At 30.6% G+C, this 12488-nt stretch overlaps 2 protein-coding genes across 2 annotated transcripts; one reads left to right on the top strand and one right to left on the bottom strand.

The window, feature by feature from the left end:
• Positions 1 to 5093: 5093 nt before the first annotated feature.
• LOC107900401 (uncharacterized) lies at positions 5094 to 7964 on the bottom strand. The gene is made up of 4 exons (XM_016826014.2): positions 7538 to 7964; positions 7309 to 7455; positions 6991 to 7071; positions 5094 to 5287 (listed from the first exon to the last, which is right to left on the bottom strand). The coding sequence occupies exons 1-4, from the start codon at positions 7850 to 7852 to the stop codon at positions 5117 to 5119; spliced, it is 714 nt and encodes a 237-aa protein (XP_016681503.1). The 5' UTR covers positions 7853 to 7964; the 3' UTR covers positions 5094 to 5116.
• Positions 7965 to 8087: 123 nt separating this feature from the next.
• On the top strand, positions 8088 to 10273 carry LOC107901886 (uncharacterized). The gene is made up of 4 exons (XM_016828054.2): positions 8088 to 8796; positions 8877 to 9020; positions 9743 to 9826; positions 9973 to 10273. Exons 1-4 carry the CDS (start codon positions 8272 to 8274, stop codon positions 10069 to 10071), a joined length of 852 nt encoding a protein of 283 aa, XP_016683543.1. The 5' UTR covers positions 8088 to 8271; the 3' UTR covers positions 10072 to 10273.
• Positions 10274 to 12488: the final 2215 nt, after the last annotated feature.

The raw sequence follows: 12488 nt of genomic DNA on the forward strand, positions 1-12488 counted from the left end.
CAGATCGAAGCGAATAATCCTATCTCTCTGAAGTGGTAGTGGAGCGGATTCAAATAATAGATCTTATCTCTCTAAAGTTACAACAGAGTGAATTGCATCAAGTCTTATCTCCCTGAGGTTGCAGCGGTGCAGACTGAGAAAGCAAGTCTTATCCCCCCTGAAGTTACGGTGGGGCAGACTGAGAATAGCGAATCTTACTTCCCCGGCGGTGTAGGAGAACAGATTGAAGCTACAATGGCGAATCTTTCTTCCCCGACATCACAGTTAAGTAGATTAAAGTTACGAGTTACAAATCCTATCTCCCCGACGTTGCGGTGGAGTAGATCGAGGCACCAATTCCTATACCTCAGAGGATGCAGTAGGATGAAATGAGGCTACGTGGAGAAGAAGAGCACCAAGGTCCAGCATGACCGGGCAAAATTGGCCATTTCTAAAGTCTTTGCTCCGTTCCCGTTACACGACAACGAGCAAAGAGGGGCAGTTGTAATACCAATTTTTAGCCCTGGCCCATATACCTTATATATAATAATATAAAAATCAGATAAACAAAAAAAAACAAATAGAATAAATGTCCCATAAAACAGTCCATTTACAAACTATTAATCCATTTAAAACCCAATTAGCCCAATTAGCCCAATTAGCCCAAACCTGAATTACAAATACCAAATACATGGCCCAAATCATTTCAACCTAAATTACCCCAAATTAACCCGATCAGACCCAACTCTACCCAAACCCAAAACACATCAACTCAACCCCAAACCCGATTATAATAAGTAGAAACCCAACACCAGCCCAAAAATAACAAGAAACCCTAGCCTTCCTCAGCAGCTTTCTGTTTCAGCCGCCACAGTAGTAGCCCAGGCGCACCTCTCCCCTGCGCGTGCTGCACCACCGCGCGCGTACATCTCCAGGCTGGCCCTGTACCTGCAACAACCAAAACAAACGAAACCAATCAGCAAACAGAAATAGCAGCATAACAAATTGAGCGAATTAAAAATTGTAATAGAAGAGAAAAAAGCGAAAAACAGAAAAAATAGGGATTTTTGTATTTTCTTTTTTTGGCTATATAAAGCCATTACAAAATCTGTAGACGGAGACACAAATTGAATACAAAAATCAAAAAAGATATTCGAAAGGTGATTTGAATTTTTTTCTTTTTCTTCTCTTTTCTTTTTTCTTTTTTTTCTTGGCTCTTTTGTTCATTAATAATACTGAAATAAAAGAGAAAATAAGGTTAGAGAGCGAGGAGTTTACCTGATTAGCCGGATCTTCATTTGCTTCGTCACAATCAGAGTCGGGCGATGGTTCGAAGGCCTCTGAGCAGTCTTTTTTGAGCGGCGCAACCTTGGAATGGGGGGCAAACGTTTAGTTTTTTTATTTAAATTTGTTTAAGGCTGATAACTACTAATTTTAGGGTTTTAAAGTTTGTATTTATCGTGTGAAAAACGACGTCGTTTAGGGCCTGCTTCAGTGGCCTTAAAACGGCACCGTATTGGTCATATAACCCGCGCATGTGACCCGACCCGAGGAAGGATTCGCGCGTTTTGTATTGTTTGGGCAAATTGTGCGAATGACCCTCGTGCTTTTACGGGGTGTTGCAACTTAGTCCTCATCATTTCTTTAAATTTTAACTCGCATTTTGCTACTGTTACATTTCAACCCATGCCGCAATACATCGTTTTGGGGATGAGGAAATATTTCTTATCTGGCCCCCATGTAATCCGAATATTGCGATTTTGACCCCGCATTTTGTTTTTAATTTTTTTTTCTGTTAACTCGGTTTTGAGTGCGATTTAATCGTTTTTGTTATTTAGTTTTTTTATTAATTAATCTATTGTTATTATTATTATTATTATTATTAGTAATATTATTATATGTTTATACTGATATATCTAACCTATATATATACATGATTTTATTCTACTGTATATTGTTATTTAAAGTTATTTTATATATATTATTATCATTTAAGTTTACAATGTATTATTTTATTTTATATATATATTTTAATGATTTTTTATCTTATAAAATGTTTTTCTCTAAATTAGTTTTTATATGTTTCTATGTTTTAAAGATTTATATGAATATATTTTTTTATAACATACTATTTTATATATACATATATAATTTATATTGGATTATTTCTTATCCTATGTGTATATTATTGATATTCTAAAAGTTTTATATGTTATTTATTCAAATTAATATATGTATATTATTTTGCTTCAAATTTATTTCAAATACTATTATTCAATACTTATTTTTTATTCTATTTCGAATCTATTTTATACTCATACATGAAATTTATTTTAAAACTTTTATACATATGATATATTGATTTATTATTATTATTATTATTATTATTATCATCTTGGTGAACCTTTTAAGAAATTGATGATAGATTTATTTAGTTTTTGAATATTGATATTGATGTTTGCATAATGTGATTAAAATCATTGTTGCTATTCTTGTTTGAATTTATCTATTGATCATTCATTACTCATTAATGTATATTTTATTTTCGAATTATTCTTTTGCGTGGTACATTGCCGTTCAACCACACTACATTTGTTTTAAAATTATGTTGCATTAAAGCATTAAAATCATCTTATTTCGTAAATTTCTAAAATATTTGGTATTCACGATTCTCGAGAAGGATTGTGTGCTAACTTATTGGGCTTCAATTCTTTTTGATGAATTTAGGTAGCCAAATATTTATGTTGCAATAAAATCACACAGATTCAAAATAAAAAGCTCTCTCGGGATTTTAAAATGTTGGATCCTAACTTACTGGATATGACATTTTGCTATCTTGAGTTAAAGATTTCTAAAATTAAAAGCAATATTCTGTATTTAGGAATTTTGGGAAATTGAACCCTAACTTACTGGGTTTTTATTTTCCATTCGACCCAAATAACTGAATATCCTTTTCAAATTTAAATGCATGGGTTTTAAAAGTCAAGAGATAAACTTAATTTTAAAGATTAAAAATGTTGCGCCCTAACTCACTGGGTGTGACATTTTCTTTCTTTGAAATAAGAGTGTCTCATTATTCGATTCAATATATTCAAGTTAAAAGGATCATATTTTAAAATCTTTTCGAATTTTCGACGCTAAGACATTAAATAATAGATTCGATACCAATTTTGGACGTCACGAGGGTTCTAACCCTTCCTCGTGCGTAACTAGCTCCTGAACCTATTTTCTTAAAATTCGCAGACTAAAATTATTTTCAAGGTGATCCGATCACACCTTAATAAAAGATCTGTGGCGACTCCAATTTTCATTTTTACAGTCGACAACTAGATTTTTTATTTTATAAAAAAGATGGTTTCTACAACATGGATAAATCTTCTAAAAGTTTATATGAACTTTTTGAAATTTGTTGATTAAATATTTATGATTATTTTTAAATTTTTATGAATTATACATGGATTGTCACGCTAGTGGCCACATCAATGTTGTTAAAATTTTTAACAGGTCAATCTATTTTTTCTTTTAAAAACAAACAATTTGACTAAATTTTAAATGTTGGAGGCCAAAATGACCCCCCAAAATAAGTAAACATTAGGGGCTAAATTAAAATTTATGCCTATTTTTTATTAACTAGTTTCCAAGTCACTTACGTTGCATGTGATTTTACGCTTTTACTTTTTAATTAATTTTTAAATAACGTATTTTTAATTATTATTGCCTATCATTAATAGTGATAATTTCTCTTACTTTTTAAATAATATATAAATTTGGAACTATATAAGAAAATAAACTATAACATTAATTTGAAAAAAAAATAGGTAAAACAACTTACAACAATTATTATAATAGTTCATGATAAATACAAAAGATATTTATATCTAATTAATAAACACATTTAATAATAATGGATAAAAATAATTATTGAAATTTGACTTTCTTTTATAAACAAATCCACAAAACATTTTTTACATACACAAAACAAATAACAAATAGATAAAAGAAATGATTTTAAGGGTACTTACTTCACACATAAACAACTTATGTAAAAAAAAATTAAAATAGTATCATAATATTATATTATCTCATTATCAATTAAAATAATCTTCGATCACATCTCTATTTTAGTGGTAAGTTTTTTTAGATGTTACTTAATAGAATATGTCTAACTACTGGATGCTATTTATAAAACTAAATCTAAATTTTAATTGGTATATAACTCTAATATTAATTTAGTGATAATTAATATGCTTGAATTTCTATTCAAGCAATTCAAGTAATAACATTATTTTATATTAATAAAATTAAAAAAGTTTAAAAATAAAAATTAACACAACTTTTTTACATAAAAATTTTAACTAATAATTATAAATTAAATTATAATTATCAAAATTTTCTTATATTTTATACTTAGAGTTGTATTCAAGTAATAATTTTATTTTAAAATTAGTACAACTTTTTTAATTAATATTTCTAAATTAAATTACAATTATTTTTAAAATTAATTTAGTAATATGATGAAAAATGAAAGGTATTCTCATTGGTTCAAAAAATTTTCTAAACTCATACTTTTATTTATCGGAGGAATGGCTAAAAAATTCAACATCAATGATGTTGGTGAAAAAATTGAAAATTCTTGAGGAGTAACTGGTTGTAGGATAGATATTGCCTTATATTGATTACCATATTTTTGTCCAATTTTTTTTTTTTACCTTTATTTGATGAATTTTTAAAATTGTATAACAACAATTTAATGAAATCAAACATACCTAAAATGTGCTTAGTAAGGATGAGATCGAAGACTTTTAATATAATTCAAGTTCCCTCATATACAAGATCAAGATCAATTTTAAAGAAAATTTGATCTCAATAAAATCTCTACTAAACCGGAGATAATTGAAAATAATTGAAGATATTTTTATTGGAATACTTCAAGGGAATTGTGATTATAATTTAACAAGCTATATTACTCTTGTATATATGCATGACTTGTTTAGGTTTTATTTACGAATTAGAGGGCACTTTATTTTATTTATAAACTGCACATTAATCAATTAATTTACATCTAAGCTTTGGAGAGAGAAATATAAAAGTAAAGTTGCTACTTGAAGAATGAGTGAAACTTAACAAAATTTTTTTTTTATTGTTTTGTAGCATCAATATCTTTTTTGAGCAGATTGACAGCATTCTTAAATTCAGTGAACTCATCTTCATGGAAACATGGTGGGATTGTCATGTGTTGGACATCTTTAAAGTCTTGCCAATACTTACGGGCTTCTTCCTCTCTCTGGTCCATCAAGCAAATAATAGCCTACAAATTTAATATTCACAAGTACAGCTATTTTAGTTAAATTTCAAGTGTTTGCTTTTCATTACAACATTGCGAGGGGAAGGAGACATCATAGTTTGAATCCATGTCATTTAATCATTATTCTAATTTATGATACTTGAATTGGCGAATATATATATAACAAGGTACACAAATATAATATTGTGAGAAGAGACGTACCTTTTTTTTTAATTTTAATTATTATAATTTATTTTTCTATTTTAAATATAATTAAATAAATATTTATTTATATATTGCATTTATAACAACTTCAAGACTCTAACTCAACATTGAATATCTTTGTTGTTTTTTTTTTGTAATTTTATATTTGATATATCTCTGTTAAAGTAATTTTCTTTTCTTTTTTTAGTTTTAATTTTATTTTTTATTTCAGATTTAATTCTAATAATTATTTTTATTTATTTAACTTTTTATTGTGAACTCTCTATTGATATTTTATGTTGTTATTATTTGATTTAACTTTTGGTTATTTAATTCATAGTTGCATCTTAAGTTAATTCTAATTTAAAATTTAAATTACTTTTAATTATTCTACTTTTTCATTAATTTTAATTTAATATGGAAGCATTATAATTTCATTTATTTCAATTTTTTTATTTACTTTTTTTATATGAGTGTAGAATTATGATTTTTAGTTTTTATATATATATATATATAATGTTTAAAACTATCCATAGCACCTCTCCAATCCTTAAATAAGAGGATAATGTGCTTCAATACAATCGAATCCACTTTCTCTTGCACTAGCAACAATGTCAATGCCAACTAAGCTAAGACTCAATCTATTATTTTATGACATTTTTATATAGTAAATGTTAACTTCATTAGAATTTGGACTTATTTTATTCTTTTTAGTAGTATAAAGACTAAATTAATCAATTTAATAATAAAGAGACTAATTTGATTCAACCCCTATAATACAAGGACTGTCTAGATACTTTAGCGAATTAGAAAAGGTATAAATTAGAATTTTTATAATTAAAAAAAAATAAACATGTTCTCAATCATAAGTGAATTTATCTATTTCAATATCCCCCATTTAAATTTTTTTTACTTGAATGCCTACTTATAGCCAACACATAATTTTTTTAAATCTAAAAAGCTGAAAAAATAATGTTTTAAATTAGAATTAAAATATCACTTTATCTATCGTATTAAAATTAACTTGTTTTAAAATAAAATTTGGGTTAGTATTTGGTACATTGACAGCGTATTTTTTATTCTACAAATAATCTTAAAAAATTGACACGTATATCTTCTTTTAAATATTTATTTTTTATTATTTTACTTTACCCATAGGGCACTTGTTAATTCCCTGTGTACTAAATAATTTCACATAAAATTTATGTATACACTTTAAAAAAATTAAAATCTGATTTTAAAATTTTTTAAACTATTTATATTTAAGGCTCAAAAAAATAAATTGTTTTAAAATACAGTATCAAAATAATTTATCAAAATTTTGTATGCATTTTGAAATATTATTTTTAAAATGATTTTACAAGTTTTGAAATTTTAAAATATTTTTTTATAAGTTTTTCTAATAAAAAGTTTTAAACAATTAAATAAAAAAATATCTTATTAAAATCTAAATAAATTACATAAGTATTTTTAATTGCTATTTAGGATTTTGAAAAATAAAGTGAGAATAGTAATTTTATCACCTTATAAAGGGGACGTCGTGCATCAGAATCCCCTGCATCTTCTACTAAGCATTTGCAGTTCAAAGCCTGTTGAACATCTCCCTGCACAGAAATTCCAAATCAAAAGCCTGTTTAAGAGAAACCTTTTGTTCCAGCCGTTGAATATATATAGCATCCCTCAATGTTAGAAATTGGCCAAATACATTTCCCAGTCAATCAAAGCAATTGTTAGAAACCATTAATAATGACAAAACTTGTTGGTCACTTGAGTGGCAGATTGTTGCATAAGTGGAAACTAGAATTTGATGAAGTGAATAAATTTAAGGAAAAAAAATAGACCTTGTAGATATACAATTCTGCAAGCAGAATTTCAAGCTCGTAAACTTCATGCGGTTTGCCTTGCTTTCGGGCCTTTTCCAATGCTTTATTCAACACTTCCATGGCTTCATCTTCTTTTCTGCTCATTTCCAGCCTCGCAAGAACACGCTTCCAAAACAAATGCAGATAACACACTTGGTATACGCGTATAAAATTGGTGAGTCGGAATAATTAGAACAAGATTACAAACCTGAATTTCCTTGAAACGAGGATGTTCATCAGCAAGTAACTCCTCCAGCTTCTTGATATCAGCATCAATGTTGGTTGACTTGCCTCCATAATTGTGATAATCAACCAATCTCTCCAAAGCCAGTTTACCTCCATGAAGGGCAGAAAAGGACATGGACCTTGCGAGCTTCGGCTTTGGTTTCCGATTCCATGCACGGCTCACATATCTCCATCCCAAACCAATGCATATACCGCCCAGGATGATAAAGGGTGTCACCGTCACTGCTATTGTTCTATATTTATTCTCTGAATTCATCTTTTTAGCCGAGTTTTCCATTACAGACCTTTATGTTTCTTTCTTGGGTGGTGGATATATATACACTATAGGTTTAGATTTATCAAAGCTGAAAAATGGGGCCACCAATGGAGGTCAAATTATATAGATTTCTGACTTGCTTGATAGGCAAAGAAAATCCCCTATATGTTCTTGGAATGAAATCAAGTTCAAACATTTACGTTATTATTCCTTACTCACCTCTTAAAAATTAAAATCCTTTTGTATTACCTGATTCCTTGCCAATAAGCAAACATTACTTCCCTGTAAAGCAATAATATGATGCCTTTCTTGGCAACTTGAAAGATTAGAAATAGAAGTTTGAGTGTTCCATACTTTATTTTGCTCTTCAAAGCAATGCCCAAATTTCCATCAATACACAATAGGTATTCTGATTTCATTCAAGAAACATCAAATTCTTCATGGAAGCTGCACTCTGCCTTGGCTATGGACCTTTGCCCAGCATTTCCCTTCGCACAGTGCCAGCCTCCACCAGACTTCATTTCGGGTTTAACCCTTCTTTTTTATTGGTTTCGAGTGGCTTCATAACGAATCACCGACAATGTCGTAGGTTCTATGGTCCGGGAGCTCTTGCACTTGACAGGTCTAATTCGTCAATGGCTTCTGCAAACGAAAATGGTGGTGCCAAAGTTGTTCGAGGGGCAGTTGGGGCGTCTCTTGCTTTGGCTTGTGCATTAGGCATCATCGGTTGTGGCTGTAAGATGAACTTTAAAGCTATTGCCGGCCCGAAGCCTGTTTATCGGAAAGCTCCATCTTTCGAACATATTGCACCTCCAGCACCGAGGAAAATGGCACTTAAGTCATTGTTGGATGTCACGGTGAACCTCGCTTCAAAAGAGGGAAGAAGGGCCAGGGACAGTCCAGGGTCACAAATCCCTGGTCCACGGCCTTCATCTCCATCTAAGGATCAAATTGATCAACTCAAGGTTCAGTTTTATACATAGTTGTGTGATTTCTTGTTAAGCTCGTTGTAGTATGCAATGATTTATTGGTTCATTTTTTGTAGAAAGAGGCAGTGAGCCTAATGAAACGTGGGCTGCCTGAGGAAGCACTATATATGTTGAAGAATGAATACAAGAAATATGAAATGTCGGAACCTGAGGCGGCTTATTACATGAACATGGTACTAGTTGAAATTTTGATCAGTCAGGTATTTTCCCTTCATCGATTAATGCAAGTAGCCATTCACATTGGATTCCGTAGCTGGAACTAACTAGAGTAGTTTGAATCAACGAGTGTTGTTAAAATGGCGGTCATCCCATTTCGGGTTTTAAGTTAGATACCTAAGAGCTGTTAACTACATATATACTCCATATCTATGTTCCAAATATAGGTAGGTATAATAAGTGTAATAATATGAAATCTTCAGAAAAAAAAATTGGAAATGCTAGAAGGAGTGTTAACCGGTAAAAGTACTATGGAGGTCTTTGTGTTAAGATTTAGATTGTATTTTGCCTCCTCAACTCAAAAAATGAGTAAATTAGTCTCTGTACATTAGATCATAGAGCAAACCAATCCTTTTGTTAAAATTTTCATTAATTTCTACCGTTAAAATCTAGTCTCAGTACATTAGTATGAGGCACATGTGACACACCATGTGTTAGCGTCAAGTTATTTTATTAGCCACACCAATTTTCAATAGTAAAAATGGATAAAAATTTTAAAAGAAAGAATCAATTTGCTCTTTGACCTAACATATATGAATTAAGTTACTCATTTTTTGGTAGAAGAGGCAAAATACAATCCGACTCCTAATACAACGAATTCCATAATACTTTTACTAAAGTTAACCACATTAAGATACCATAAAAATGATGAAAAATAGGTCGTCTTTTTTTTTTCCTTGATAGTGTGATTATCATTTATGTATAGGGAAAATATGAAGAAGCCTATGAATTTATGACTTCTCATGATCAGAAGGTTTCAGAGTTGGATGTTCGGCCTACTCTTTACAAGGTATGTTATGGGACATCTAAATTGGGTTAGCAAAAGAATCTATGTTTAAGCTCTTCAAGTAGATAAGACCTTTAATCAGTCTTTCTTACTCTATTTTAACATGTTGATTTGCAAAATTTTGATTGAGAAGTGATGTTTTATTGCAGGCTATTATATGCACCATGTTAGATAAAGATGATGAAGCGCAGCGTTTATGGGATGATTTTGCAGGATCCGTTGAAGGGTTTTTCCCCCATGGTTTCTAATTGGCATAATATGGCAGGAGAGTTGGGGGCATAAACAACAAAACTAATTACTTGCATACAATTTAGTCCGAAACAGAAACCCCATGATTTTCAAGTTAATTAGTATATCCATATGTATTTAGGCCTTTAACCCAGAGATTGCTCATATGAAATCACTATTCTTTGTGCTCCATCTATATATCAAATTAAAGATTGAAATCAACTAGAAACAAAAGAAATATTAGAAACAGAAGAAAGATTTACCAATCATCGTCACCAATTGCCGATGAGACGAGCTCAAAATTCTGCTGATATGGGCCATGTATGTATTCTCTATTTAGTTCGAACGCTAATGAAATGTTTTTAGAATAATGTTGATGGCATATATGAGATGGAAGAATTTGCACAAAAATAAATTTTTAAGAGAAAATACTTACCCCATAAACATGCATGACACATAGTGCATACAATATGTAAAATAATATAAGGTGATGCACAAATGTCATTGTCCGCAGAAAAAGTTCAAATAGAGGAGAAAAACAAACTGAAAAGAATAATTGTAATACTATAAAGATTCAAGATCAAACCAAAGATGCATCATATTGATCAAATTGTTTATATTTCTACCCTAACCTTGCCATCATAAGACCAACTTGATGATGAACACTATTCAATAAAAAATTCATTGTCAAAATCTTAGAGACCTATCGCATCATATGTGCAAAAAGGCAAATCTCAAATGACCTATCCTCTTTAGCACCTTAAAGTCCATTTTTTATGAACACTCTCCTAATGAGGTTTTCTGGGAATAGTTCCCAATAAATCTAGCAGTGCCCTTGTTGAAACACCTTGGACCCGATCCGATTGGTTGGATCCAGATCTTGGGTATTACCACGCTAATACAGACAAAAACTTAATCTACTTTTACAAATTTAAATCAATTACAAGTTACATAATTACAAAGTTTCAAAACTAAGATACATGATTACATATACAACTTCAACACATATAATAAGTTACAATGATACTTATATAAAAATTCTAATCCATTACAGATACCCCAAAGTAGGAATTTCCAAGTGACATTTCAGACCTTGAACACATCGCTGAACTCGCTCTATATGCATAATAACCCGATACACCACTTCTTGGCGTAGTCCTAGCATCGTCCCTCTTGGCGCAAACCCATATCATCTTGCCTGTAACATAACACACACATATAAGTTCATAACAACTTAGTGAGGGAAAACATCATTTACCTGAGTCATATTTTCACGTTGCAACTAATAGTTCAGATAGGCGTTCCCATCATTCTTAACTTTCAACTTTGTCTTTGACGAATACTTCCTCAAGTTATGTTCCCATATTCACGTCAGATACCATACCTTACTCCGAAATCACTTCCTCCTATCGAAGTCTTCAATACATCACTTCCTTCAATCAGAACAATCATAAATCTTTATTCATTTCCTTTCCAGAGTTCAATACAATCAGTGACAACATTACACTTTCAAACTTACTTCTGAGCCATCAGATCATCACAATTCAAATGAATGTATGCACAGACTATAGATAACTCCTTCAAACATGGAAATTTATATCCTTATTCTCAGTCGAGTCATAGCCTTATATAACTCCTTTTTACCGTATAACCCATAGAGACATAAAACCTTTTTAATCTTACTTATTTCAATTAAGATTCATGCTAAACGCGCCAAATCAGTTTATTACAGAACTCGCCACAAGAACATTCCTTTCGATATGCCATTAAGAACTTTATTTTGACACGCCACTAAGGCATTTATTTCAGAGTTTTCCACAAAGGATACTCTTTCATATTGCACCAAAAAGGCGTTCCTTTCATATTGTGCTACAAAGGCTATCCTTCAGGGTTCGCCGCGAGGGCATTTTTTTTCTTGACGTGTGATAGGTGCTAAAAGTAACATGTTTTAACCTCATTTTTAATGAGTTTTTGGGTGATTATTTGATGCTAATTGTGAATTTTATGTTCCTAATCTTTTAAATTCATGTTTTGATGCTTAATAAAGCACTTGGAAGAAAAAGGAACAAAAACCAAAAAATCGGAGCAAGCTACAAAAGCCATACAAGCTGACCCATTTCACACGGGTGTGTGGTAGGCCATGTCATTTTCACGGGATTTCACATCGAACTTCAAAAAATCACAATTTTTAGATTTTTCAGGCATTCTAATATGTATATATATGAACTCTATGATGGATTTTGTCATTTGATTTCTATTTTACGCAATAAATACTTAGTTTCTTATTCTCAATTATTTGTACTTAATTCTTTGTTTGATAGTTCTAGATTATTGATTTATGTTTGATGTGCTTAAGTCGAAGGTTGAATAAACTCTGTTTAAAAGTAGATCTTGAATAGTTGAGTGGAGTTGCATGCAATCCTAAAAATAAGACAAC

The sequence above is a fragment of the Gossypium hirsutum genome, chromosome D06 (assembly GCF_007990345.1).
Source record: "Gossypium hirsutum isolate 1008001.06 chromosome D06, Gossypium_hirsutum_v2.1, whole genome shotgun sequence".
Lineage (NCBI taxonomy): Eukaryota > Viridiplantae > Streptophyta > Magnoliopsida > Malvales > Malvaceae > Gossypium > Gossypium hirsutum.

Coding starts and splice junctions, on each gene's coding strand:
- LOC107900401 (XM_016826014.2), bottom strand. CDS start 7,852: ATGGAAAACTCGGCTAAAAAGATGAATTCAGAGAATAAATATAGAACA. Junction 7,456..7,537: donor CTCGTTTCAAGGAAATTCAG/GTTTGTAATCTT, acceptor TTGTTTTGGAAG/CGTGTTCTTGCGAGGCTGGA. Junction 5,288..6,990: donor CACGACGTCCCCTTTATAAG/GTGATAAAATTA, acceptor TTAAATTTGTAG/GCTATTATTTGCTTGATGGA.
- LOC107901886 (XM_016828054.2), top strand. CDS start 8,272: ATGGAAGCTGCACTCTGCCTTGGCTATGGACCTTTGCCCAGCATTTCC. Junction 8,797..8,876: donor ATCAAATTGATCAACTCAAG/GTTCAGTTTTAT, acceptor CATTTTTTGTAG/AAAGAGGCAGTGAGCCTAAT. Junction 9,827..9,972: donor TTCGGCCTACTCTTTACAAG/GTATGTTATGGG, acceptor GTTTTATTGCAG/GCTATTATATGCACCATGTT.